The sequence below is a fragment of the Melospiza melodia genome, chromosome 22 (assembly GCF_035770615.1).
Source record: "Melospiza melodia melodia isolate bMelMel2 chromosome 22, bMelMel2.pri, whole genome shotgun sequence".
NCBI classification, from domain to species: domain Eukaryota; kingdom Metazoa; phylum Chordata; class Aves; order Passeriformes; family Passerellidae; genus Melospiza; species Melospiza melodia.
The window spans coordinates 7,543,856-7,571,848 of NC_086215.1; the positions used below are offsets into that span (position 1 = coordinate 7,543,856).

General features: G+C 47.7%; 1 protein-coding gene across 6 annotated transcripts; it reads right to left on the reverse strand.

Moving 5' to 3' along the window:
* Nucleotides 1-729: 729 nt before the first annotated feature.
* Nucleotides 730-27,844, reverse strand: SLC25A25 (solute carrier family 25 member 25). 6 transcript variants are annotated; one of them, XM_063174799.1, is made up of 11 exons: nucleotides 27,521-27,844; nucleotides 8,244-8,370; nucleotides 8,069-8,156; nucleotides 7,592-7,627; nucleotides 7,180-7,291; nucleotides 6,307-6,465; nucleotides 5,433-5,585; nucleotides 5,228-5,335; nucleotides 4,838-5,005; nucleotides 4,204-4,354; nucleotides 730-3,255 (listed from the first exon to the last, which is right to left on the reverse strand). In XM_063174799.1, the coding sequence occupies exons 1-11, from the start codon at nucleotides 27,806-27,808 to the stop codon at nucleotides 3,071-3,073; spliced, it is 1,575 nt and encodes a 524-aa protein (XP_063030869.1). In that variant the 5' UTR covers nucleotides 27,809-27,844; the 3' UTR covers nucleotides 730-3,070. The 6 variants fall into 6 exon arrangements, with proteins under 6 accessions (XP_063030869.1, XP_063030871.1, XP_063030873.1 ...); XM_063174801.1 differs by lacking the exon at nucleotides 27,521-27,844 and adding an exon at nucleotides 16,568-17,167; XM_063174803.1 differs by lacking the exon at nucleotides 27,521-27,844 and adding an exon at nucleotides 10,831-11,156.
* Nucleotides 27,845-27,993: the final 149 nt, after the last annotated feature.

Below are 27,993 nucleotides of genomic sequence, written 5' to 3' on the forward strand. Positions count from 1 at the left end.
GGCACAGCCAGCCCTTGCTTCACCCTCCTCTTTATCAGCTTGTGATGTGAAACACAACTCCCACAATCTCTCCTGAGGGCAGGGGGCTGAGGGGATGCTGGCAGCACCTCCAGGGCTGCAGTTCAAGGGCCCATCTCAGCTGACACCACTGCAGAGCTGTGGCTCAGATTACAAAATCCCAGATTTTATGAGTAGATTTATAGCTGAATAAAAGCCTTGAATTAGAGTAGGAGACATAAGGAACAAACAAAGCCAGTCTGGCCCCCAGAGCAAGTTTTGTTAACCAAATCAGAGGCCACTTGCACTATCAGCTGTGGCTCCTGAATGACCTTCAAGGGCAGCTCCTGGTTGGGTTGTTTTTCATGAAAAAACCTGTACAAAAAGGCTTTATTTTGGAAATGGTATAAGCCAGGTTCTTTCAAGGGAATAATTGGACTGCAGAGCTTTGTTTTTTCTGGGAAATTCACGTCTCTGAACAGAGTGTTGTGGATACTGCAGAAGTGAGCAAAGTCCAGCAATACCCAGGCAGGTAAACAGAGTCTGAACATCCCTGACTCATCACCACTATCACCAGCCTTGATCTTGCTGGCTTTGTTTTTAAGAATTCTGTTCTCCCATGCCCTCAGTGAGAATCCTTCCCACTGGCAGTGTCCTTGGTGAGAATTACCCCAGGAAGAGTCTGGCCCCAAACAGCACCAATAAACCAGAGGAAGAGATGGAGACATGGTATCTCTTTATCAGACCTTTATTAGCAGACTGTTCCCTACATGAAGAATCCGAGTTAGATTTGCATTATAACAATTTGTGGTTACAGCTACAAAGATGGTTGTCATTTTGCATTGATTTTTGCATTCTGATATTCATATTCTCATTAGGCCACACTGGTAGGAAGGAGCCACTGCAGAATTTAGGTCTCAGGAAGAGGGGGGTGAAAAAAAAAATCATATCACTAATCCATTGTTGGTTAGATTTCCACGTGGCTACAGCACTGAAAGTGAAGGCAGAGTCTCACCCGGGAGACTCTCCATGAACCACCAAAATCTGTCAGAAGCAAAGCAGCTGTTTGAGTGCTAGCAAATCCTTTTCCAATTTCTCACACACATCTCCACAGTGTCCTCCTGCACGTGATGAGCACTGGCTCAGAGCAGGGGCTGCTGACTCAGCCTTGAAGCACAACTGCAGCAGCTCGTGTCCAAGTGCAAGTTTCCTTCCATCCCTCTGGAAATGTGTATTGTCTTTAGTCCCTGAGATTTCTCTCTTCCCCCTTTACCTCAAAACTCCCCCAAGCTCTCTTAATTGACTGTTGTGACATCCAACATCCACAGACCTTCCACTTCCCACCTTCAGCCATCCCCCCCAAGCCTTTCTGTGTGCACAGAGGCCATTCCAAGCTAAGGCAAGCCTCACAGTGCACCCTCTCCCCAAGCTTCTGCTTTCCTCATCTGCTCCCTTCTCTCCTATGGCTTCTTGCTACACAATTTCTCTGGGCTGAGGTCCTCCAGCAACAAACCCAGACGTGGGAAAGGCAGTTCCAGCCCCAGAGGGAAAGTACATGAGTGATTTCAGTGTCCCTCCCCACGACTCAGCTGTGTGATGCAAAAGAACTAATAGAGAACTTTTTAAAACAGGAGAAATACAAGCACAGTAACAATATTTAAACAAACCTATAAAAATAGTCTGAAATAACTCTGTTCAAATAAATACAAAATAAATATGCTTTAAGCAATAAAACAGTGGAATGCAACGCTGGTCCATTTTACCCAAAATGAAAAGTTGGGTGAGGATCTCCCAGGCCTCAGCAGCTGGATCCTATTAACTAAAGCAGCCCATAATGCTATCAGAGAAATTTTAAAGCCATCTCTTTCCCTTAGCCTTATGAAAAGCACCCTTTGAAAGGCAAGCAAGCATGTCCTCAGGACTGAAATCTCCCCTCTCCCAGTGACAGCCCCTCTCCCTAACACCCCTTCCCACAGCAGACATTCCTGACTTGGGGCCTGCACGGCACCAATGGAAACCTGAACGCGGATCTACCAAGAGGTCTAAAGAGATAAGATAGCAGCATAGGCACGGGGTTTGGAAAAGGTTCACGAGCTCTCCTTGGCACCAGGCAGGCTGGGATGGTCCATGCAGTGCTGTGCAGGGGCTCTCCTGTCGTGCTGGGAGCACAGCTGCACAGGAGCTGTGCTTGTTTTGTCTTTGTTCACCAAAGCCATGCATCACAGTGCCGGGCAGCCCAGGGCTCTCCTCCTGCCCCTTTCCAAGCCCCTGCAGAGAATAAGACAAGCCAACCCCGGCATGCAAAGGATACAGGCATGCAGGCTCTAGTCTGCTGCTTCTGTTAGTAAGTGCATCTTGTTAGTGGGTTTATGAGACACACTTAAACCTAGAAAAAATAAATAATCCTAATTCTTCATCAGGCTGGCTTAAGTAACCTTCAGCCTGGCTGGATAAACCACTGCCCACCAGCCCTCCAAACCAGTATAGATCAAAGTTACATTTCATGTCAATTCTTGGAAGCAGAACATGAATGTCTCCCACCCGAAGGAATATTTGTAAACATAACAAGCCTGGTGTGGCAGCAGCTCCTACACAAGGTTTGTACAAATTTAAACAACGGGCAGGAAGTTAAACAACTGAATGGAAAAAGCAGCTCTCTGAATGGAAAAAGAAGCTCTTTCAGCAAGTCAGAAGGTGCTCATCTGTAGGCAAACAGCTCTGTACAGGCAACACGCTGAGAGCAGACCTGTAACCCAAATCTTTGCTACTCTGTCATACTGCTGGGAACTGACCTCAGCAACTCCCACCTTAAGATCTCCCAGGAGTTCAGCTCCTGGTCTCCCAAAAGGCCCAACAAAAAGGACCCCGTGATGGTTTATGCGGAGCTCTGAGTAGCAAGATGGCAAAGGACACCAGATCCTCCCCTCCCCGTTCCTTACTGACTCACAATCTGAGATTTCACAGCTTTGCTTAGTCAGCTTAGTGTCGACACATTCACAGAATGAGAGATGGCTTATATGTCTTGGGATTGCATCCCAAGATTTCAGAGTTCCAAGTCCTCAGCATCTCCTGGTCACCGTGAGTCCACGCCCAGAGTCATCTTCAAGTTCTCATAGACCACGTAGCTGATGCTCACAGCTGGGATCACCTTCATGAAGTTGGGTGCCAGGCCCCGGTAAAGCCCAAACGCTCCCTCTGTCTTCAGAATGTGTTTGAACAGTCCCCTCATGGTCACTTCAGGAGCACCTTCCACTGAAGCTGCAACAGGGAAAGCCACAATAAATAATGCAGCCTCTGTGGTGAAAACACTTTTGTTTCCAAGAGCAGTACTGATCCATGTGCTTTCAGATGTTCCCAGAGCAAAGGTGCTTGGTGGGGGACAGCATTAATTTCTTAGCTGCCCATTCTATGCTGCACACTGCAAGTGTTTTCTCAAACTTCTCTGCAGATGCCCTCAGCCCACAGCTGCTGATCTGAGCAAAACAGAACCTCTGTCCTGGAGGTCCTTGAGCTCAGAGGTCAGAAGGGCAGCACAAAGTCCAGTGTGCCCTTGCAGCATCACAAACAGCCCTTGGCTCAGCTGTGGGGGCCAGCTGAGACTGTTGCTGCAATGCTGACACTAAAGAACTTTTACCCTTGCTCAAAAACAAAGGCAGGAGTTTGTAGCCATGATATTTTCTGAAAAAATCGCTTTGCTAGGATTTTTCTCCTGAGAAGCTGAGAGGCCTCAGGAACAAAATGTAAGCAATAATTATCTGCTGCTGTGGAATGCAACAGGTGCATCTGTGATTGGTCTCATGGGGTTGTTTCTAATTAATGACCAATCACAGTCCAGCTGTCTCACACTCTCAGTCAGACATAAGCTTTTGTTATTCATTCCATTCTTGTTCTATTCCCTGCTAGCCTTCTGATGAAATCTACGAAATCTAATCTAATGAAATCTTCTATTCTTACAGTATAGTTTTAAAATAATATTAATGCATTTCTATTATATAATTATATATAAAATATATAATTCTGTATAATAAAAATAATGATATAATAACATAATAATATATTAAGATAGTATAATTTTAAAATATATATTTTATAAAATAATAAACCAGCCTTCTGAAACATGGAGACAACATTCTCATCTCTTCCCTGGGGGTCCTGGGACCCCTGCAAACACCACCACAGGAGTTCCCACTGTTCCAGAACTCTCACCTTGGGCCTGCATGCGTGTCCTCACAAGGGCCAGTGGGTAACTGGCCAGCTGCCCACAGGTGCTGGAGATGGTGCCACAGGCCAGCAGGACAAAGACCCCGGGGTCAGCGCTGTTGACGGCGTAGCGTTGCAACCAGGTATTTTTTAGTGTCTGGAAGGAACAAGGCCAAGGTCAGCAGGGAAGAGGCAAGTAAAGGAGTATCACATTTCATGAATGATCTAGAGTAAAGGCCCAGAAAGTTCCAGGCAAGTTCAGCCAAAAGTACAGGGCTTCTCAAATCTTTTTCAGCTGCTGTTGCTGTCATAGCTGAGGAAAATCCCTCCTTTAATTTTCTGCTGCAAATTTTTCATGAAGAAAAGAAACAAGGGGCCATGCATGATGCTGCTATGGTTTATGAACTAGAATCATATTGGATTATCTTTTAAGCCATTTTTGGGTTAAAAAAATACATTTGTGCTTTGTAACGGTGCTCAAGAAAATGCTGATAAATTACTTGAACTCCTGTCATGACTGATAAGTCTGACAGTGATAAGGCCACACAAGCAGCACAGCCCTACAATAGGTTAATAATAACATAAAACATAATATAGTAATTGTTAAGCTTAACTTAACAATAGGTTTAAGGCCTCATACCTCATAGACTGCCAGGTCAATACCAGCATATGGAATGATTCCCAGCATGTTGGGGATGTAGCCTTTGTAGAAGGCAGCCATTCCCTCCTTTGCAAGGATGTTTTTGGCACAATCCAACATGCCTGAATATTGTCCTGTCTTCCTCAGAGCCATTCGTGTTTTCAGAACCTAGAGGACAAGAATAAATAGCATGAAGGCTTACAGGAGAATCAGCAGGAGAACAATGTACAAAGTCATTCCTAGGAGCAGAACTGTCAGGACCACGGCAAGTCCTGCAAGCAGTACTGCTTGGTACCACCTCTGAGAACTCATTAATTAATTATCACAGTGATGGTGTGATAATTTTCCCACCCACAAGCCTCCTGGGCTGGACTCAGCCTCCTGCCTCACCTCCATGGGGTAGATGCTGCTCTGTGCAATGGCCCCAGCCAGAGAACCAGCCAGGAGCCTCTCATGGATCCTCAGCATTTCCTGGTCGGTGCCAATGAACCGCTTGATCTGCAGAAGCCACAACAGACAGACAGACAGTGAGACAGACTGATCTCAGCCATCGCTTTCTTTCCAGCTTGCTCTGCACTCACAGCCGTGCCCTCACCTGCTCATAGGCCATGAACTTGATGGCTGACTCGGGGGCAATCTTCAGCACGTTGATGCCATTGCCCCTCCACAGGGAGCGGGGGCCGCCCTCGCGGATCATCTGCGTGAAGCCGCCGACGATGCACATGTTGTTACTGCGCGAGGCGTGCACCTGGGACAGGGACAAGCCACAAACCTGCATCAGCTCCAGCCCCGTTACGACAGTGCAACGTTTTTTCTGTAATCCTGGGACAAAAGGGCGCTTTTTTGTTTACCCAGAGAGCTGCCAAGGCTTTAATCCCTTCCAGATAACTTCGACAATGGGGAAAGCAAGCTTCTTTTCTTTTTTGCCAAGTCTAGCGTTAACTAATCAATCTAATCAATATCTCCCTCTGGAATGGGAGGAAAGGTTAAACAGGCAACTGTCTTGGCTTTTTCCCTTACTTAGCACAGGATCAACTACCCATCTAGAGCAGTGACAAAGCAGGCTAAAATCAAAATTTTCCAACTCCTTCCTAATGCTGATAATACTGAATACAAGCTCTGCCAACTGACCACCACATTCATTTCAACTCTCATGGCTTCAGGGTCTCTCAACGGAACATAGGATTTTAATCTGTGTCACCAAAACCCAAGTTTTCCATATTATTACCAGCAATTTTGACATGTCTACCCCAAAAAAAATTCTCTGTACTTTTTCTAGTCAATGAATAATAACCTTTTAATATTACTTTGATCACTTAAATAATTCAAAATGCTTTTAAAAACAGTAATAAAAGAATGACAAGATTAACGTTGGCCAGAGTGCTGCACTGTGCTGATGAACATTATAACCATAACTGTTAAAGGAATCTGCTCAGGTATTTAAACAAACTGGAACTGCTCCATCATACCTGCATGAGCACTTTCAAACGGTCCAAGGGAGCTGTGCAGGTTCTGGACACGGCACCTGCACCTCCACCTGCAACCAGATGTCTCCACCACATCCCTGTCTGCCTCTCTTCCACTGTGAACTCATCAGGGACAGTCAGATTCTCTCCCACATCGAAGATCTGCAAAAGAAGAAGGTATTGAGAAATGCTTCATCAGCCAGTGATCTTGCTGAAGTTTTACTGCTCTTTCCTAGCAGCAGGTGCTCAAGTACAGGATCTGCTTATTCCAGGCCAGCAGCTTATCTACAGCCACTAACTGCTGTGCCTGGCCACAGGAGCTGCCACTGCTAGGATGTGTCACTGGGGAAACTGAGTTCTGATTTTGGGATTTCTCTCCAAGATCCTGGCAACTGCTGAACATTTGTCTACATCAAAATACTGCAGGTATTCAGGAACAAACTGACCCACTGCAGGCAGCTGCATGGCAGAAAAGCTGGACCTCTCCAGAACCTTCCAAGCTAGCAGCCTGTTAAATCTCAGCGAGTACTATTCACAAACAGATAACTCCAGGAAGGATGGCTGCCTCTGGAATCAGGTTCTAGTTTTAACAGGTCCTGAACCAGTTGGGGCTGGCCCCTGGCAGGAGCTCCTGGAGGTGCACACCAAGAGAACACCCTCAGCTCCCTGCAGTACTGCAGTCATCATCACCTGTGCCAGCAGCTGTGACAGTGATATGTGGCAAGATTACAGCAGAGGACAGGAAGCAATTGAGCTTCAAGGGCTACAGGGAAGCTGTGAACCATGAAGAGAAAGATAAGAACTGCTGATAGCAGCTCCTGGGGGCCAGGACTTGGACTGAGAAGCTGGGCAAAGACTGAGACCTGTTTTTCTTACCGTGGAGTGCTTCCAGTACAGGATGATTTCAGGAATGTTCTCCACGGGGTGCAGCAGGTGATAGTCTCTCCACTCATTCCAATCAATTGTCATTGTCCCATTTTTATCCATGCTAAAAAGATTGATCATCAGGTGAGTACAGACTCCCACTGGGTGACAAATTCCTCCTCCCCTTCCCTTTGATTATGCAAGCCTACACCAAATAGAGCTTTGCAAAGCAACCACTAAAAGACTTCTAAAGAGACACAAGACAAAGCCAGGAAACCTCCTGTTCACCAAACAATGCTAAAGGTAGAAGTGGGCTCTCTCTTTCCTCCCCTCTCTCTCCCTTCTAACCAGCCCACAACAATATTTGCAACCCTTCTACCAAATTCAGGGACATAACTGACACTGAAGGGAAAATAATACTTACTAGGTGACAGGACCCCAGAAGTGTCCCGTCCTTATTCTGACACACAGGCAAACAGACAGAGGGAAGGTAGCAGAGGAAAAAAAGAGGAAAAAAACAGCACAAATAAGTGGTTGTTAACATGTTAGTGCCACATGCATAAAGCACTTAGCATTTCCAAAGAGCAACTGCACAGTCCCTCTCCACAGCAGCAAGCTCAGGGCAGCAGGACAGTCAGACAGGGATGCAAATCAGCTTAGGTGCAAGCACTTCCCCTCAACAGGTCAGGGAGAGGTTCTGACAGTAAGTCTCAACTAAGCATTATGATTTTATATTTGTATGCCAATTCACAGGGAGAAATGAAAATAGAAAGTAACAGGAAAAAAGGGAGGAACCAAAGTCTCTGGAAAGTGCATACAGGGGGAGAAGGGAGGGTTCCATGTCCCTACATTTCTTTCTAGTTCCCTTGACATAAAACAGAAAAACCAGAGCCATCTTCACCTCTTCAGTATTTTCTCAGCCTGCTGTTCAGAGATCTTGACCCCCAGGTCCCGCAGGGACTGGACAATCTCCTGGGCATCGATGCGGCCTGGGAAGATAATCCAGTGAGCTCAAGGATACACATCACAGGCTGACACCTGCACCAGTCCACCCTGAGCATGAGAAAGGTCCTTACCATCATTCTTTTTATCCAGACTCTTGAAAACCAGTCTCAGCTTCTTTTCATGGTCCTGGAGATAGTGAACAAATTCCTCAAAATCCAGCTGTCCATCCAGGTCTTTGTCTCCAGCCTTCACAATTTTCTGTTCAGAAAACAACAAAGAACTGTCAGTTCCTTTGTTCACTCAGACAGATCTATCTCCCCTTCTACCATCTTTAAAACATTTCCCACACAACTTTGACTTTTTCTCCAAAAAGTAGCTGACAGAATTGTAATTCTTCTAATAGAGTTGAGCAATGCCATAGCATAGAAAAGTCACCTGATTCCAACTGTTTCCCAAAGTCCATTACACAGATGAAATGCCTCATGTTTTTATGAGGGATATTATGCTAGTGTCATGTGTCCAATCTCAGGACTGTACCTTGATTAACATTTTGCAAAGTCTTTGTGGAGGTTGAGGTTCTAGAATTAAGTATGAGTCAACAGATCTGCATAAAAAGTGAATCACAAAACTTGAGCTTATAAAAATAAACTGAACAGGAGAAGGAATTCCATGCCTACTACAATCCTTAGAGAAGTAAGCTCCCTCTGGCAGTAACTAACTCCAGCCAGCACAATCCTGCCCAGCTCTAGTGAACACAGCCAAAGATAAAAACCTTCTGTGAACTGGTTTAGGCACCCTGAAGCTACGTGCTTTAATTACACAAGTTTCCATGAGATGCATATAGAGCAAGAATAGGTTCTTAGTAGGACAAAGCTAAAATCAAGATCAAACTGTGCCAGACATCTAGGACAAGGTAAATGACTAATTACCTAACTGCAACTCAGTGAGGCAAGAGCCCATGGACTGTCCTCTCTGAGGGCACATGGCTGCATGCTGACAGGTGAGGTGATCTCCAGACTTCAAGAATGTGGCTCAGGGAGTTCCTATTCCCCTCCTGATTCAGTCACTTGCCTTTGACAGCCTTTAAGTCTTTTCCAACATCAGTGAGCAACACTCAATTAGGTGTGATTCAGTCTAGTGTATCACCCAAAGTTTTGCTTTAATTCTTGTAACATTTATGTTAATAACAGATGGGTTGTTAAGGAAGCTCTGAGCTGAGATGAAATGGGTTAACCCTCTGTTCACCAGTGTCTTGTTCAATATTTAGCATTCAAAGTACTAGGCAAGCCTAAACTCACTGTGATATGTGCTCAGTCTATGACCACTGGTCCCCTTCATAAGCCGTAAGTCTTTGTTTCAATGTCATTTTAAATTACTCCAGTACTAAATAATTCGTTATTGAAACGCTCTCCCTCACCCAGCAAGTCCTGCCTCTTTAGCCCTAATGCTATGAGGATTATTCCTAATCACTTTATGCACCTTAAATAAGAAAGTGCTGTCCCAGCTGCCCTGACCTCCAAGGCATGCCCAGTATTCCTACCCTGCCATTTATCATATGACCGTTGTGAAGTTCAGATACGACCTCACATTCAACTGGTGGGCTAAATATAGACCAACACCCCTCTGCTGTCAGCACATGGCTTGAACAGCTGAATCAGGGCTTCCCTCTCACTGGCAACCCCCAACCAGTTGACAGGCATTCATAATTCGGAGGCACTGTAACAGAGATGTGACTCTGCAACTGCTCCCTCTCTCTCAGCTGCAGAAATGCAGCCTGAGAGATCAGAGACTGCAGGCAATCAAAGCTTTGCCCTTCCTCCCCCACAGCCAGAGCACAGAAACGCTGCCTGCCCGACAGTAACCCTCAGCACACGTGTGAGGGGTGAGAAACCAAGCTCCCAGCATCTCCTCTGCAGGTGTGAACAAGTATGTGCCTGCACCTCTTCACTTTCAACATGAAATCTGGCCATTAACAGCTATTTTGGCTGCAGAAGTTCCTGTGGTCACCACACACCTTCCAGCCTGCTGTCCATGTCCTTTCAGAGGTGTAAAAAGCCTCCCCTGCTTGGCTGATCAATAATCAGCTCTCTGGGCTCTTGACAGCCTGAGCATGAAAAAAAAAAAAAATAGCAGCAAGATGAAAGCAAGAGCTGTGACACATCAGGATGGGAAACTCCACGGATTTAATGCATGTCCCTTCCACAGCAAAGCAAAAGGGTCTTGCATAACCTTCCCCAGCTCAGCCCACCCACCCTGGCTGAGTCACTCACTGAGCTGCTCTCCTCCTCCCAGCACAAACCTGCTCACCTTCCCCAGCTTCAGCTGACTCCACATTCCAGCCCTGCTGTCAGGAGGAGGCATGTGGAAGAATGTAAGGAGGAGGAAGAGGATGTGAAATGCTGTTTCTGAACAGACCCATAGAAGCAGAAGACTCCATAGTTTGGAAAACCCCTTTTTTCTATTTAACTCACATCAGCTGGTTTAAACAGTCTTACAGGCACTGAGACCTCATCCAACTCAAAACAAAAGAATCAAAAAGAAAACAAAAGAATCGCTCCACACTGGTTCAGCAATCCCTGCCAAGGGGCACGAGAAGCATTTCCATGCTTCACTCAGTTATTACAACAGAGCCATCACAATCTTCTCCCCCTCTCAAGCAAGCCCCTAAATGCATTAAACACCACCTCCTTCCCTTCTATTCCTCTCTTACGGCCATACCTGCTTCCACTGGCGGTAGGTGGAGAATTCCTGGGAAGGAATGAGGAGGCTGAGTCGGAAGATGGATTTGAGTTCGGCCGGCAGCCCCTTCGACTCAAAGTACTCAAACTCCGTCTGCCTCTCCCCGAACACCGGCACGTACAGACAGAGGCAGAGCATCTTCCGAGCCCAGCACTCGCTGCCCTGCTCACTGCGACCGGCGAGGAAGGGAAGTCCAAGCGAGCGATTCCCCGGAGCTAATTTCAGCAGCGAGCGGAAAGGAAATGCCAGCGAGTCTCATGACACACGGCTATGAGCGAGCCGGCTCCGGCGGGATTGGCTGCGCAAGCCCGGCCCTTGTGCTTAAAAGGGAACCGGGGCCGGCGGTCCCGCCCCGCCGGTGCCGGCACACACGTGAGCGCTGCCATTGCCCAACACGCGGCTCCCCTCACGCCTTACATCACCGCCCGGCACTGAACTCTCACTGCGGGCCGCTTAACCCACGGCCCCTGGCCTAGGGCCAGCACACTCTGGCTGTGCCTTACTGATCAGTCCTTTCCTGATCCTGTTCTCACCTCTGCGGGGATTTATACAGGTAGCAGTCTTGATCACAACCTCTCCCATCACAGTCCCATCGGGAGGACTATCGCTGCCTTCCCAAAAATTATTTTTCAAAAGTGCAGTAGGAACAGGATGCCAGCCACTTACTGTTTTAGCATAGCCAGCTTAAGCAAAAGTTTTCCACTTTTACGAGGTTATTTTATTATGCCAGAGTTGACTGGCTTTGTTTGCAAGTTCTCCCGAAACCACTTGTGCCAGCTAAGAGCAGACACCCCCTGCACACAAAGATCTCTCCCCTCTGTAGCACTCCAGTTACCAACACAGCAGCAATAAAGCCTGTGGAGGTTTGTCATTGAGCCAAATACAGAGAAAATCACCCACATCAAGGGCAGCCTTCAAAACAGCCCCAGCTGCTCCTAAGCCTCCTAGCTAAGCATCCACACAGCAGTTACACCAGCTTAATTTTTTTCATCCTCTTCTGACTCCAATTAAACACTGCAATCATTTGTGTGCTACAAGAAGTGTCCTGGGCAGAACAATTTTCCAGTTTGTACTCTTGACAGTTTAACTGCTTTGTAAGCAGTTCCTGAGCTCTCATTAGGTGCAAGCCAGGCTGGAGGGAGTGTGGCACAAGCACCATTTAGTGCAGGTATAATTACAGCTTCCTGAGCATTTGGTGGAGTCTGAGGTACAGATAACACCTCGCTCTCCAGAGAGAGTACCAATGTGCAGGAGGTAACAATGCTGTTCAGGACAGAATCACTGACTGCTGACATCATTTTTAAATAAAGTTATAGTCTTGGTATTAATCAAAGAGAAGTTATCACACAGGGAAGATGCAAAAAGCCACAGCCCATAACCCAAACACTAAAATCCTATCTGCAGCAGAAGTAACAAAGTGTGTTTGCTGAACTGGTTCAAGCCAGCCAGGATAACAGCCGTGCCCAGTGCTGCGGACACAGCAACATTCTCGAGTGCTGGCTGTGTTTGAACAGCCTGCCTGCCCGAGCAAAGTCCAAGCAGCACTCCCCTCCTCAGGCCCTCATGCCCACGGTGCCTGCACATCTTTGCCGCGGTGTTTTGTTCTCTGCAGCAAAGCCAAGGTCTGTAATGAGCTGCTCATGGAGCTGCATGTCAATCACACCAACTGGGAATATTTAATCTCTGGCTTCATTTCAAGGATTTTTTTTTATAAAAGCTTAATGGATCACGACCCACAGCAACTAAGTACCCTTGGGATTCGTGACCTACAATGGTGTCCTCTGCCCTTCCTGGGGCACCTCACCTACCATGGCACCACGGCCAGGTTACCTAACTAGGCTTAACCTACTCCCTGCTGACGTCTCTCTGCATGAAAACAGGATCTTCTCAGGGACTCCAGATCCTCTTAAAGATCAGCTGCTGCAGCAGCTCACTGCATGCATGCCCACAGCACAGCCCAGCCTTCCCACCAAGGCCAGTCCCACTGCAAGCAGCACCCTAACAACACCTACACCCCACTGTCCAGCACCAAACTGAGGGGAGCAGAGTGGGTACCCCCAGCAACAGGCAGTAAGTGAACAAATCTAACTCAGATTTGCTTCACAAAGCCTTAAGATCCTCCGTAGTCCTTCCCACGAGTTGCCAAGCATCACTATTATAGCTGCTTGGCAGCTCAGTTGCTATGCCAACATGATGCAGATTTTCCTAAGAAACTCTGTTTGGACTTGGCAGCTAGAGACAAAAGGCAAAATCGGCATATTTTAGGAAAAAAAGCCCTTCTACCTACGTCAGAGGAAAGGAGAAAGCTAATGAAGTTAAAGCTGATTTTAAGCAGGGTATTAATTACAGAACAGTGAGCTAAGAAGGAGAGACAGATTACAAATGAAGTTTATACCAGCAATTCAGGTTATAATGACAAAGGGAACTTAAGTATTAAGAAGTTTTTGTATTTCAGCTTTAAAAATCCTGGTAAAGCTGGAAATACTCAGGAGCCAGGCAGCTCTCCAAAGCTGCAGGGATCAGTGCTGCTGGGACACTGGCGTGGGGTCACTGGCCACATCTCAGCACACACAGAGCCAGTCCCACTGCCCCAGCACCTGCAGGCAGCAGCACACACAGCCCAGGGCTCCAGGCACCAGCTATGGACAGTACATCCCTCATTAGCACTGTCTATTCCTGACCAAAGCAAGGACAGGGCACAGAGCTCAAATGAAGTCACTCCTCCCTGATATTTCCATCCACCGATTCTGACACTGAACCGACACATTGCTGGGCCATGTGGAGCCAGCCTGGCTAATACCCTCTGCAGTTTCCCTGATGACAAGAAAAGTGAGCCATGAAGGAAGGCAAACATAGCTCTTTGTCCCTTTAGCAAACTCATTTTCATTTTATTTATAGGATTTGGTTCTTTTAAATGCTGCATGAGGTACCAGTTTCCATACCCTGCCATCCCTGCTAACCTTTCCAAGTAATTTGTACACTTCTGGGCATCTGCTTCATCACTGGTTTACTACATCACCTCCAGAATGTACCTCCCAAGGGATGGAAAGATGCAGCCATACAAGGAGCAGGAAAGTATGCTGTTTAATTTTGAATTTACTTTACTAAAAAAAAAAGGCTCTAAAAATATCAAGTACCAGCAAGCGTCACAGTCACGTAACATCCTCCTTCAGAGGCAAAACAGCTCTCTGGGCTCCAACCCTATTGCTAGAAGGTTTCACTGGGTTCTGCTGACTTGGTCTTTTTCAATTTCTGGAAACTAGCTTATAATTAATTGGACAGTACAGAAAGTCCTCACAAAGCACAGAGAGTGTTCAGTGTATGAAGGAGGGGAGTTAATGATTTAAGAGACCCCAGCAGAGTAAAGAGCTGCAACCAGCCCAGCTTTGCCAGGGGAGGGATAAGAGAGCAGGCACAGCAGAGAGCACTATGTGATATTTGACATAAAGGTAACCAGGGAAGGTCACCTGTTCCACCAACAACACACGGATCCAAAGTTACAAGTCCAGATGGTGACATCAGGGGCAGATCATGCCTGTTTCCTGTGTACACAGATCCAGAGCCAGCATAACACATTTGCAATCAGTGTTTTCTCCCCATATTTGCAATAACAGCTTCATGTTGGAACAGCCTGGAACAGGTAAACATCTGAGGAGGAACACAGCAATAACAAGATTGAAGAACCACGGCAGGAAGCCCCTGCAGTGAAGTTTATGGATACACATCAATTCCTTACAGAAACCCCAGTACCAGGTGTGGTATTTTGTGTGGTTTTAGAAGAGAAGTAGTAACAGGTGTTTTTAAAAATGAAGTGGCCTATCAATCAAGAGACTGCTCCCAAGGTTACAGCCAGCCAGTGGCAGAGAACAAAAGCCCCCATTTTCTATTAGCACTAAATAACACTCTTTGCTCACTGTGGTTTATTATCTATCCCTAAGGCTGTATGAGACTTTTCCCAAAGTCTCTTCTCCTTCAGCCAGGTAATTGGAACACTGATATCTGATCAAGCACAAACAAGTCATTGCATCTTAACAAGTTACTTACTGTCCATCAGCTGAGCCATGGGCTGGATGAAGCATAAGCCAGCCTGAATTGCAAGGTGAAACATATCTGCATAATCCTCAACAGAAGAGCTTTGCACTGCATTTCAGTTTACAATCAGGGCAAGCTAAAATTACACAGTCACAACCTCCTGGCAGATGGGCAGTCACTTGCTAAAATGCAATAACTCCATTTTACCACATCTTTATCCTCTAGGTATTTCTCCATCAGCCAATCCTACGGTTCCTATGCAGCAGAACTTCCCAGGGTCACACAGGAAAGAGGAGATTGGTATCAGCTTTCAGAGAAAGCTTTATTTCCAGGTGTGAGCAGATGGACTCTCCCTGACAGAGAGACCATTGTTCTCTGGAAGACACCAGAGATTTTCAGCTCTGTAATTCCAAGGTTTTCATCACCACTTCCTTCAGTTCTGAGCCTCTGTCCTTCTTCAACCTCTGTGCACCAAAGTCCTCCTGAAAATGCGCATGCTCCTTTTTTGGAAGGGGATGCACAGTGCTAACTGCTAAGGATAGAGATGAAGGCAAAAGTCCCTGCAGATTTTTCAGCCTGATTCAAGCAGGGAGTGGCTTCTGCTCCCCAGAATGTGAAATGCCGCCCTGCTTGTTTCCATTCAAAACAGCAGCAGAACAGAAATTAATCCTCTCTCCAATTTAAACCTGTTCATCCCTCAATTTAAAGAGAAAGCTCACAGCAACAACCATGCCAAATTCCCTGTGAAATAAACTGGATCCTGAAAGTCACACACCCCTATCCTTGCTGCAGCCCTTCAGTATCATCCCCACCCTTCAGAGGCCTTATGCCCAACTCCTTCCCCCCTAATCCCAGCTCACACCCTTGGTTTTAAACCACATGTAGTCAGAGCTGACTGCACCATCCTCAGGGGACACAGACAGCACTCCCTCCATTAAATAAGCCAGAACTGCAGTCGGCCAGCACTGTGCTGGGAGCTCCAGCACTAAACTAAGCAGCTTTTGTTCACCTCCCCCCAAACAAAGCCTCACCATTTATTCTCTGCCAACTGAGCGCCCCCACCACCTCCCCACTCTCCCATCCCCTGGGAACTTCCCATCCTCACGCAGATTTCAGTCTCTCCCTTATGCCACCCGCTCCCCAGGGACAGTCTTTACTCTCTTCCGGGCTCTGCCATTCAAATAATTCAGCCAGTTATTCATTTGCTCAAAATATGCAAGTTTTACCAAAGGCTTGCCAAATTACCAGAGACTGCCTCCAGAACATTTTAGGATGCATTTGATTCTTTGCTGGTCTGGGGTGCAGGGGTGGGACTCGCCACTAACCTGCATTATCATTCCCTGCCCTCTCAGTCATGCTTTTTACAAGTTGCCCAGGAGTCCTGGAGGCCCCCATATTCCCCCCTGCCCCTAAACAGCGTTTTTCTCCCACACTTTGAACATCGTGTTTGGAGGGTTAGATCACCTCCTCTCTTCAGTCACTCCCCTGCCCCCCGCCCCCTTCCTTTCTAGCAAGCACACGCGTTAGACCCTGCTCCCTTTTCCTGTTCCTCTCCCCCCTCCCCAAATTCACACACACACACAGCTACTCACACACTCCACCTGCAACACCCCTTCTCCCAGCAGACCACACACTCACTGTCATGTGCACCAACCCCTCCTCAGGCCCCTGGATATCCCATTACCTTTGGAAAATGCTCTGCGGGTCCAACCACCAGTAGGATAGTTGGTCTCCTTTCAGTGGGATCAGTCCCTCTGTCCTGTGTCTTCCCCAACACCTTTGGCCCTTTCTCCCCGGGGCCTGGAAGTGGGGTGGTGTTTCTGGCCTCATCCTCTTTTTCATCTGCAGGACCTTGGCATATGGCCCTGGGAAGGAAGCTAGACAGAAAATGCCACAGGGTCTGCAGCATTGCTGCTCCAGCGAGCATCCCAGGCAGGGAAACCCTGAGCGCTCAGGAGCTGCCCGCTGCCAAGGATGATGTGACTGCACTACCAAGCACCCCCGAGACGGGAACCGGCACGGCAGCCAGCGGGAGCTTCAACCCAGCGACTCCACCGGCTCCGATTCTTTACAGACCGCTCCTGCGGACGCTTCCTGCCTTTTGAAATTGCTGCTACTGCAGTCGTGCCTGGCCTGACAAGCAGCTCATTGTACCAGAGCCTCAGAAATCTGATGGCAACAGACAAAGCACAAGCCCCGTGGCACGGAGAAGCCGAGACTGCTCGCGCAGAGAAGCCGAGACGCCCGAGCTAACGATGAACCTCTCCGACAGGAGCCTCTCGGAGCCGCCAAGCGAGCTGCGCGTCCCGGCTCCCGGCGATGCTGAGCACCGGGGCTGCGTCCCCACTGCAGCAGTGCCCAGCCAATCCTCGCTCCCGACACTGCGCCGCTCCGGAGCGCGGCCGCGCGCGCAGCCGCCCGGGAGCGCGCCCCGGGCGCGGGAGGCCGCCCGCAGAGGAGCGCGCCCGCGGCCCCGGGCACCGGCACTGCCCCGGGCACCGGCACTGAATGCCCCGGGCACCGGGCACCGGCACTGACTGCCCCGGGCACCGGCACTGACTGCCCCGGAGCGATGCGCAGCGGCCGAGGCGTGCGTGTGGCTCCCCGGCTGCGGCTCTTTGTTAGGGCGGCAGATGGTTGTGCAGAGAGAAGCCGGCTTTGCCCAGCCGTGGCCGCATTAACCTCTAAGCGCACTCTGTCTCTCTCTCTCTCTCTCTCTCCCCGGTCTATTATGGTCTCATCCGTGCCTACAATAGCTCTCGGTGCTGCATTGTGCTGCCAGCACAGCGCCCACGGCCATTCAGCAGAGTGAGAGAGAGCTGGGCTCAAAGCATCGCTGCTTGGCCGGCTGGCCGAGCTCTGCTGGAGGAACCTAGGCTAAGGTAGGATATTGATGTATATAAGCACAGCGACACATGATATTGCTTGGATTTCCACAAGGAATGCCACAGCAGCATTTGTTCATTGATTAGTGAGCTGTATCGGCCTCCCACCAGAGCCCACCCTGCATTTTCCATTTTACAGTTCATCAACTTACTTCATATTCCCAGATTCTTTGTGTCCACAGAGGGCACTGCATGCCTCACTTCCAAAGTACTGCAACTCTTCCCTAAGTTTTGGCAGAAAAAATGAGTACAAACCCACAGCTTCCATCACCTGGGGCCACCCAACACAGCACAGCAAGAGCTACCAAGGACCTCAGTTTGCAGCTTTTAACTTTAGAGAGTGACAGACTGCAGGACACTTCCAGTATACAAATATTAGATGTGAAATACAGTCCAAAATCTAAAAGGTCTGAGAGCCTTAAGCAGCCAAACTGCACATAAATTTTGAGATGAACATCACTTTTGGGAACTTGCTGTCATTGAATTCCTTTAATGAACCTAAGTAATGGAAAAAGTGAGAGACAAGCACATAGAAGACACCACATTAAAAAAAATCTTCTGTACATACACCAGAATTACTTAACAAGAAAAAAATGCTTTTTAATCACAAGGTCCATGTGCAGTATGCAACAAAGTTTTTTATCTTGAAATTTGACACATACCAACAAGTAACCACACACAAAACTTAAAAATGATGGGGCAGTACCACTGGGGTGAGGGTGTGGGAAAGCCCAGTCCCTCTGTGAGGAATGGCACAGCCTGGTTCCAGTTGGGATGCAGTCAGCAGCTCAGGCACAGGCAGAAAAGCCTGAGGAATTCTTGTCATGCCTCCATTACCCTGAGCTGCTGTCAGTCATCCCAGCTACAAGCACAAAAGTTAAACTACTTTCTAACACATAGTGAATCAGATCCTTTAAGATGACATTTGGAAGTTTTTAATGCTCTCAAGCCAAAGGAACAAAGCAGATTTTCTGAACTGGGCACAGTTCTTCAAAATCAGCTTCTATTAGCCTAAGGCTGTGTTTTCACAAGCAGCTGTGAACTAATCTGAAGCTTACTGCCACTACAAGTCATCTCACACATCCACTTAAGCCCTGCTCTTACCTTGCCCCCATGCTCTTCTGAAACCTCATGAACCCAGCCAAAACCCTGCAGAGCTTTCCTGCTGAGGTAACCAGCTGAGGCTGCTCGTGGATGGGGTCCAGAAAAGCATGGAAAGGGCATCTGAGCTGCCTGCAGCAACAGGCAGGCTGCCCTGCCACTCACACAGCTACAAGTCACCAGAGAGAAGGCAAAGCACCCAAAGCACAACTTGAGATTTGTCCTCTGTGGTCACTCAATACTCACAAGGCTCCATTTAACAGCTGATGTTACCTGACACTGTTACAATTGTTCTCCTGAATTAGTATTAATATTAGTGGTGTGTGCACATCGGGGACCCCCTCATCTTTCTTTGTTCATGCAGAGATTTCATAAGAAAATAATAATTTCTGCAAGAAATTACATGCCTGGGGTGTAATTAAAGCAGAAACTTAGCAATGCTTCTTTGGCCTCTGTCCTCACTGAAGGAAACCTCAGAGGAATTCTGCCAGCACACTAATTCTGCCTTGAGAACAGACAGAAGTTTCTAATCATATTTAAGAAAAAAAAAATTTAAAAGCATTTATTTTACCAAGTGGGGAATTTTATTAGGCCAGAATTATAAACCTAGTAACAGCAAGATGATTATAGCTAGAAGCAAGACAACTGCACTCCTACAGGGAATCTGTAAGGAAATATTACTCTACCAACACCACCAGGAAGCAAATCATTGACACAAAAAAAAGATGAAATAAATCCTGTGAGTCCAGCACGAAAGGTGACACAAAGGAACGCGAGGAACAAGAATTCACTTTTTCTAGAAATCATGAATGAACCCCTAGACCACAGTGAAACAGCTTTCCCAACCTCAGCTCCATCAGGAGACAGCTATTCTGCAATTCCAGCTGCTGGCATGACCCAGACCTGGGGTTTAAGGCAGAAAAAGCAGGAGGGCTGATCTGAACGCTGGCTCCTGGCCAGCACACCAGCCATGGGGACAGCAGGCACCTGTGGCAGCTGGCCTCAGAGCCCTGCACACCAAAATGGGGAGGCATTAGATAGCCTGGGCAGAAGCTGACAATAAAGAGCTGTAATCTATCCAAATGGAGACAAAAGAGATAGAAAAAAGCAAGAGACTGACATGTTTTGCTCAATTATTTTCCTCAGTACCGCAAGCTGGCAGAGGGAGGTTCTGCATAAGCCATAAATTCAGGTATCCTGGTACCCTTTTCAGCCACATCACAATACCTGCCGAGTCTAAAACTCCACTTTTCAGACAGACACTTGCCTTTTCCAGGCTGGTACACTGGCAGAAATTAACTTTTGCTTTAAGATGGTTTCTAGAAGACTTATGAGTAAATGCACAGTGTGAATTTGTGAGCCTCATCACCCACAACTGGCAAACATGTGAAAACTGAGAGGGAGGGCAAAAAGAAGGGGGAGGCAGTGACCCCTCTCCTCCTCCAGCACAGGAAGAGCTGCTGGCATCTCTGGTTCCTTGAGTGACCCTGCAGGAATGAGCAGTGACTCATCTCCTTGGGAGCCTCCTGGAAGCACCCCAAGGAGCCCTGCTGCCCACATGGGTGTGCACCCAGCCCCCAGCTGGGATGGGCCACCACCAGCTGCCAATCACCTCTTATCTTTTCAAATTTAACTTCTGAAAGAGGAAAGCGTTAAGTATGTCACTACTTCACACTTTTTAAAGAGTTGAAGTTAACCCTGCACGGTGCTGCTCACACCATGACATAAAATCTCAATGCTTGGCCAGTGCTGCTTAAATAATTAAACTGTCTGGTGACATTCAAGTACTTTCATATATTAAGGTGACACAGCATAGTTCAGGGAACACTACACAGCAACCCAGGTCTCCTTGTTACAGAAACCCTGGCACAAGGAATAAGCTACCCAGGCTGATCTATTCAGGCATCCAGAGCCAGTGCCAAATGCAAAAATACAGAGAGAGCTGGCCAGGGACAGGGAGCACAGAGCCACTGCCCAGGACTGAGAGTTCCACCAAGGTCATATCATGTTATATGAAGAGAGGGATTAACCAAGAGACAGAGCATCCTTAATACTCAGAAATTAGAGAATCAACTTCTTGCTGCACCAGACAGTTAAGAAAGCAGGTGGTGAGGAAGGACAGCCCTGGCCCAGGCCTGCCCCCACACAGCTCTCCTCAGGCTAAACTATGTAGCTTCACATACCAAGCAGCTCTGTCTTTCCAGGCAACTCATGATCTAAAAATTTCAAATATTTCTCTAAGAGTAGAATTCTTCACTGCAAACCAGTTTAGCTGCCAGAAACCTCCCTGCAGCTCATGACTTGGGAGTTGGAAAAACTCAGCCATCCCAGCTGCCTTCCCATGAGTTATCACAGCTATGCCTCTTCACCCAAGACAAAGGCTGGGCCATCATTAAACTGTGCTCATGTCCCACATTCACAGGGACAAATATAGCAGTAGGACATGAACAAGAACAAAGACTCATTTCCCATTTGCTACAAGTAGGGCTGTAGGAAAAAGCTCCCTCCCCTTTCTCCTCCTCCCAGCACTGTATCATGTTATACTGTGTGCAACCCAGGGCCCAGGGCTGCAGCATCACCATCTTGTAGGGCTCTCAAACAAAACACCAAGTCCTTATTGTGGCTTTGATGTCTTTTATTAATGCTCACCAACCATTTAAAGGTTCTGTTCAATATTCAGCTAGATTTTAAAAATAAAATTTAAAAGAAACAGTAAGTGTGCTGAAGTCTGGAGTTTTTTTACCTGCTGTTATCTCAGTAATCTGACACCTCCCTGAAAGGAGGTTTTAGGAAGTTAACCTCTTTTCCAAATCAGCCAGCAACTGCCCAAGAGGAAATGGCCTCAAGCAACACCAGGGGAAGTTCAGGTTGGCCATCAGGAAGCATTTTTCATGAAAGGATTGTAAGGCATTGGCACAGGCTGTCCAGTGAGGTCACCATTCTGGTAGGTGTTCTCAAAACAACTTGGTGCTACAGTTTAGTTTATACAGTGGTGTTGAGTCAAAGGTTGGACTCTATCCTGGAGGTCTTTTCCAACATCAACTATTCTAATAATCCATGCAGATGAGGACAAGGAGATGTGTCCACTACTTACCAAGGTATTGAGTGCTGGTCACTAAAAAATGTCCCACAGAACACACTGAAAGACCAAAGCCCTGCTGCATATTCTACACAGGCACAATCAGCTGCTTTGGATGAGTTCTGTTGTTTCTTTCCACTCAGGCTGAGGGGTTCCCACAGGCATTCACTCCCCTACACAGTTCAGAACAGATCCCATCCTGCAGGAAGCAACACTGTGGGGCCACATCAGTGACATTCAGGATGCCCTTCTACTCACACAATGCTGACATTTAAATTTTCTATGCTCTAGTCCAAGTTGCACCTACACCTCTCAAAGGTCAGCCAGCAGCCCTTGGTCATCAGCACTGTGCAAATAGGACAAAGGTCTCTGCTAAATAAACCAGAGAACCAGCAGGCTTCTCCAATTTTCTGCAAGATAGGACAAAAACAATCCTGAAAGAACAAACATCCCTCAAGAGTTATATACCTGGTCCTATATGTATGTACATAAAGCAACACTTGTCTCATCTGCAATTGTTTGTTTATATGTAAGGAAAACGTGCAGGAGCAAGTTTCTCCTGTGCAATATTTGCATTTAAAACCAGCCTCCCCTCAGAACACTGAGTGGACACACTGCCCGTTTCAGGCATTAATCACACCAAGGCAGGGCTGAGCAGGCACAGGTGTGGGTAAAGCCTTTCCCCAGGACAGGCTGAGGCTCCTGCCCCAGCTCCCCTCTCCTCCTGCTGTCCCTGGCAGGGTCACAGCCCGTCTCCCTGGCATCCCCTGTCCCACAGCTCTCACTGCAGGGCTGCTGGCCAAGGCTATTAATAACCAACACTAGAAGTTTCCTTGTGCCAAAGCCAAGGCCTGTCTTCTCCAAGTCTTTTCTGCAGCTGTCAAGAACTCATGTGATGGATTTGAGTTCATTTGCGTCCTCAGCCTGAATCAGAGAAGGCAACAACCCCAAATTCATACCAACTAACCACTCACCACAGATTGGAAAGTTTTATCTACAATTAAATCACTGACCTACAGTTCTGCTCTTGCTCAAGTGCATGAGAACAGGGTCTCCATCAAACCACACATTTCATAATTACAAAGAGCAAGAACAGGCCTCCACTCCCTGCAGATCCAGCAGATATGATCTATTCTGTTTATTATTTTAATAAACATTACTCATGAATGTGTGAATTTAATTAACATGTTATTGAAAATGGTTTCACCTTGTATTAAACTGGTTTGGGATATTCACAAAAGGTAATCCTTTGGGATTGGTAAGGAGATGGGTGGATGAGAAGTTGTTGGCAGCAGAGGGAAGGCTATCAGCTGGAATATCAAACTGTAACAGGATTTGTCTGATACAACCTTGTGTTGCTCAACCCTTCAAGGTGAATTACAAAAGCCCAGCTAAAAGCTCCACAAGTGCCCCAGCAGGATTCAGGGCACACAAACCATGAAAATGTGATAATGCATAAATGCATGTGTGTTTGGAGATGTATCATGAGATCTAAATGACAGCAGGAGAGATGTTCCAGTCCAAGTTACAGAACTGTGTTAGAATTTTGCTCTTTTTATCATAAACTGACTTCTGTAACACAATCAAAACTCAGGTCCTCCAATTCCAGATGGCTGTGAATGGAAAACAGGTGAAAGCATCACACTGGAAAAAGTCCCTGCTCCTTCTGCCCCTTACAGCTGCTCAGAATTGCAGTACACTGTGCACAGTATAAAACAGAGTATTCCAAAGTGCTGAAGAACAAAAAAACAGTTACAGAAACAGAGCCTGGGAGGAAGAATTAAATGACGTCATGACAGAAGATAAAGCATTGATCAGAAACAAGATTAAATTTTTTTACGATTGCAACTGCTACAGTAGAAAGTTTCTCAATCCATCCATGGAGCCACTTGCCAAAGAGCAAACTGATTTATTGTCCCAGAATGGCACAGGCACAGCTGGAAGAGTCCAGGGACACACTTAAAATGCAAAGCTGTTCAGGAGAAAAGCCTGATGCAAACAGAACACTGCAGGGCCCAGCTGCAGCAGCACAGCTTTGCTTCTTCAGGACATGGGAAAAGTAAAAAACAGACCTTGGGGGAAGTCTGGACAGCCAGGACCTGAATATCAGAGTGGAGATATGAGGCTAAGGAAGAAGTGATGAAAGCAGATTTCAGCAGCCTGGGAGCTGATACAGTTTTCCACAGGGAAGCTGATTCCAAGGGAGCAATCACAGCTGAAAACATGAACTTAGAGGAGGGGAGAGTATCACAAGACCAAGGAGGACATCACTGTTAGGGTAGAGGCAAAGAGGACATCTGGGACTGAAAAGAGACAAGGGTTATGTTTTCTCTGTTTCTTAAAGTGAACTGGTCCAGCAGAAGATGCTGAGCACTACAGAAGAGGCAGCTGCAGACAAAGTTCACCACTTCAGTCTGTCTCTAGGCAGCTGGGATTAATTCCACCAGTTCAGACTGTCTGGAACTTCAGCAGCAGAGATGAAGTTTTGGAATGGCATTCCAGCCCTGCAGTTAATCAGGATCAGTAGGAAAACAGTTATATTAGCAAACACACAAATATTACCATCACACATTCCTTCAGCAATAGGACATCTACAGATACAAAGTAGGAAACAATTCTGTTTCAGCATATTTCCACTGAGTGCATATTTCAAGCTCCACAGGTCTATATAAAGTCAGAAAGCAACAGTAACAGGACATTTATCATCCCAGAGGTAGATGAAATTTAGCAGTAAAATACTATCCCTTCACACAGTAGAACAAAAAAGGCTTTTAAAAAATTCTTCACATGGTTATCATTTTACTGCCCAAACAGAGTGAACTGTGTGTATTGCTTCATGCTGACCAGTGCAAACAAGCATTTCATTACAAGGCTCACTGGTTTGGCACACTGGTATTTGTCAATTGGTTTAAAGATAACAGCATGGCTTAAAACAAAAAAATAAGAAAAAGAAAACATCGTTTACATAAGCAAATTCCACCTCAAAGGACATCTGAGTGCAAGCCTTTCTCTCCCCCACCACAGAAGGCCACCTCTGAAAGAGAAAGCAGCAATTTTCCAGGAATGCCACAAAGGGTTTTATCTCAGCAAGAACTCTCAAGCATTGAAGGAGCCAAAATATTGCTCATTTTCTTTTCAAAGTTCAGCCCAAAAGTTATTGTTACCACGAGGACTTTTAGCCCACTGAGGCAGGGAGATGAGCAGCTCACAGCTAAGATGGGAGATAACTTCACTTTACAAGCCCAATGCTTTCTCCATCTGCTCCCAAACATTAGAAGGCAACTCCCATATCAAATGTACTGCTGCATGGAAGGAAAAATAAAGTGCACCACAGGCACCAAGTAATTTACTAATCACAAGCAATCCATGTGATTTATGCCCAAATTGGTCTCCAAATACCGTGCTCGATAAATCAGAAGGGTTTTCTATCTTGACACTTGAGCACTTTCCCTGAGCGTGACCTCACATTAGTTAGGCATTGAGATGCCATAATTAGCTGAGGATGGAGCAGAAAAAGGACTGACTTATTAATAGAACTGCCTTGCAAACAGGAAGTTTATCTGATTTCCCTAAAAACTGCTCGACACAGAAGTTTGCTAGCCAGCTGAGGGCTGCTCCCACATTTTTAACTGGAACTTGAGAGTTTTGAACTCTGCATCCTCACTCTCAATGCTTTCACTCTCAATGGGTTTTACCCTGCTAGAGGGAATGCTCTACCATACTAACAATGCTTTGCAAACTCTAGAATGCTTTGAGTTGGGAAAGGAGCACCCAGTTCCAACCCCTTGCTACTAAATCAAGTTTCTCATTCCAGCCTGGCCTTGAACCCTTCCAGGGATGGGGCAGCATCAGCTTCTCTGTGCACCCTGAGCCACATTTCACCCCCCTCACGCTGTGGAAGAGGAGCCAGAGGAAGGAAAAGGCAGAGGAACAATACTGACAGCCAGGGGCTTCAGCAGAAAGACAGGATTGTTAAGCAGCATCCAGGCAGGGCTTCCCTCGGCAGCGAGCTCCGGTCCCCGCAGAACGGTTCCTCCGTGCCGCTCCCACCAAGCACAGAAACTCTCTGCTGGGAAGTAAAAATGCACTTGGTGTGAAGGTGCTTCCTCCTGGGCTGCAGAATGCTAGGCTGGACTGAACTGCATGCAAAGAGAAGGGAATGCAAACAGAGGCAGGAGTGCAGGTGTAAGCACAGAACGTTCTGGGTCATGGGGGACTTTTACCAGAGGTCAAGGATTGGCCCCAGAGGTGGCAGCAGGTCAGTGTCACAGGGCATGCACAGTGACTTGTGGTACAAGCAGATCCACATAGCCAAATGCACCCAGCAGAACTCATGTTTTTTCTAGAAACAGCACAACTGAACTACTCACAAGATCACACTGCCAAGGAATTCTCGTATTTTACAGCAGCTAGGAAGATGCCAACCAAAAAGAAATGTCAGAAGTTAAGATGCTGGAGAATCAAAGTTAGAAAGGGACTAGAAACTCTGGAAAGGACTGTGTAATTAAAGCACTCAAAGTGGGGCACCACTCCCAGAACAGGGAGAGAAGAGGAGCTGTCACTTGAATTAAGTATCTTTTCAGTGACTCAGAAGTTATTCTTAAACTCTTCTTCCTTCCTGTACAACTCAGGCACTCTGTAGTGCCACATCCCTGGCTGCACCCATGTGTTTATCTCCTATCTTCACATGATACCGAGTTTTTTTTATGGCCCTGCACATAAAATACAAGTGACTGGGCAGGGGAAACTGTGCAGCACTGAGGACAAGCCACACGGACATGTAAATCACACTAGTCACAGTTAATAGAGCAGCATCACGTTGAACCTTGGAGCCCTCAGCGTACAGCATCACACAGAGTGGTGAGCACAAAAAGCTCCCTGGGCTGCATGGTTTATATGTGCAAACTGTACAGTACAGCAGCCTCCCTACGTTCTAAGATATTTCCAAACCCATAAAATAAACGAGTCTGGCATGAGCCATCCTGGGCAAACATGAGAAGCAACACGCTGCCAGACTCATATGAGGAACACTGTGATGGGATGAAACCTGCACAATTACTCTAACTGCAGGAATCACTCCCAAAGGACCTTCCACTAGTGTAAGCCAGCATGCAAGCTGCCCTGTCCCGAGTCCTGCACAAACACGATTTCCTTTATGGTTTTCCCTGCCCAAACAGCAAGGTTTTAATCTTATTAACTACGGATAGTTAATACAGTACATGCCTACAGGCAGCAAGCAAGCCGATTCCTCCGGGTCTAGCGTGGAAGCCAGCAGGGTGGCTCTGAGGCAAGGAGCTTGGGGAGGGGAGCGGAGCGGCCGTGTCGGATCCCAGCCCCGCTCTCGCTCGGGGAACGGGACGCTAAAGGACCCAGGTACTATCATAGTGCTACCGCCGCCCCGGCGGGACACAGCTGGAAAGCCTCCAGAGTCCACGTCCTGCTCCCGAGACAAACACAGAGAGGGCCCCGGAGCGGACACGGGACGCGGGGAGCGGCCGAACCCTCCCTGAGCCCCGGATCCCGGGCGCGCTCAGCCCCGCCGGGCCAGACCCCACCGCCCGCCGCCGCTCACCAGCAGATCCAGCTCGGAGCGCTGCAGCCCGAGGCGGCCCAGCCCCACGGCCAGGTCGTGGATGCAGAGCGCGCCGTCGCGGTTCACGTCGAGCTTCTGGAACAGGGTGCGGAGACGCCGGTCCTGCTCGGAGGCCTCGCACAGCGACCGCCCGCAGGACCCCGCGTTCCCCCCGCCGCTGCCACCGCTACTGCTGCCGCTTTCCACCGCAGATCCGTGTGGGGAACCGCACGGGCAGAGAACGCCGCTCACCACCGGGGAGGCGAGAGAGCGCCGCGCCCCCGGCATGGCCGCGCCGGCACCGAGCACCCCGAGCACCCCTCACGCCCGCGGCACCGGCAAATGGCGCCGCTTCCGCCTTCGCGCCACGCGCCGTCGTCGCCACGTGACGCCCCGCGCCGGCCAATCAGAGCTGGCGACACGCCCTGGACGCGCCCCTGGCGCCCACCCGGAGAGGCGGGCCGTGACGTCAC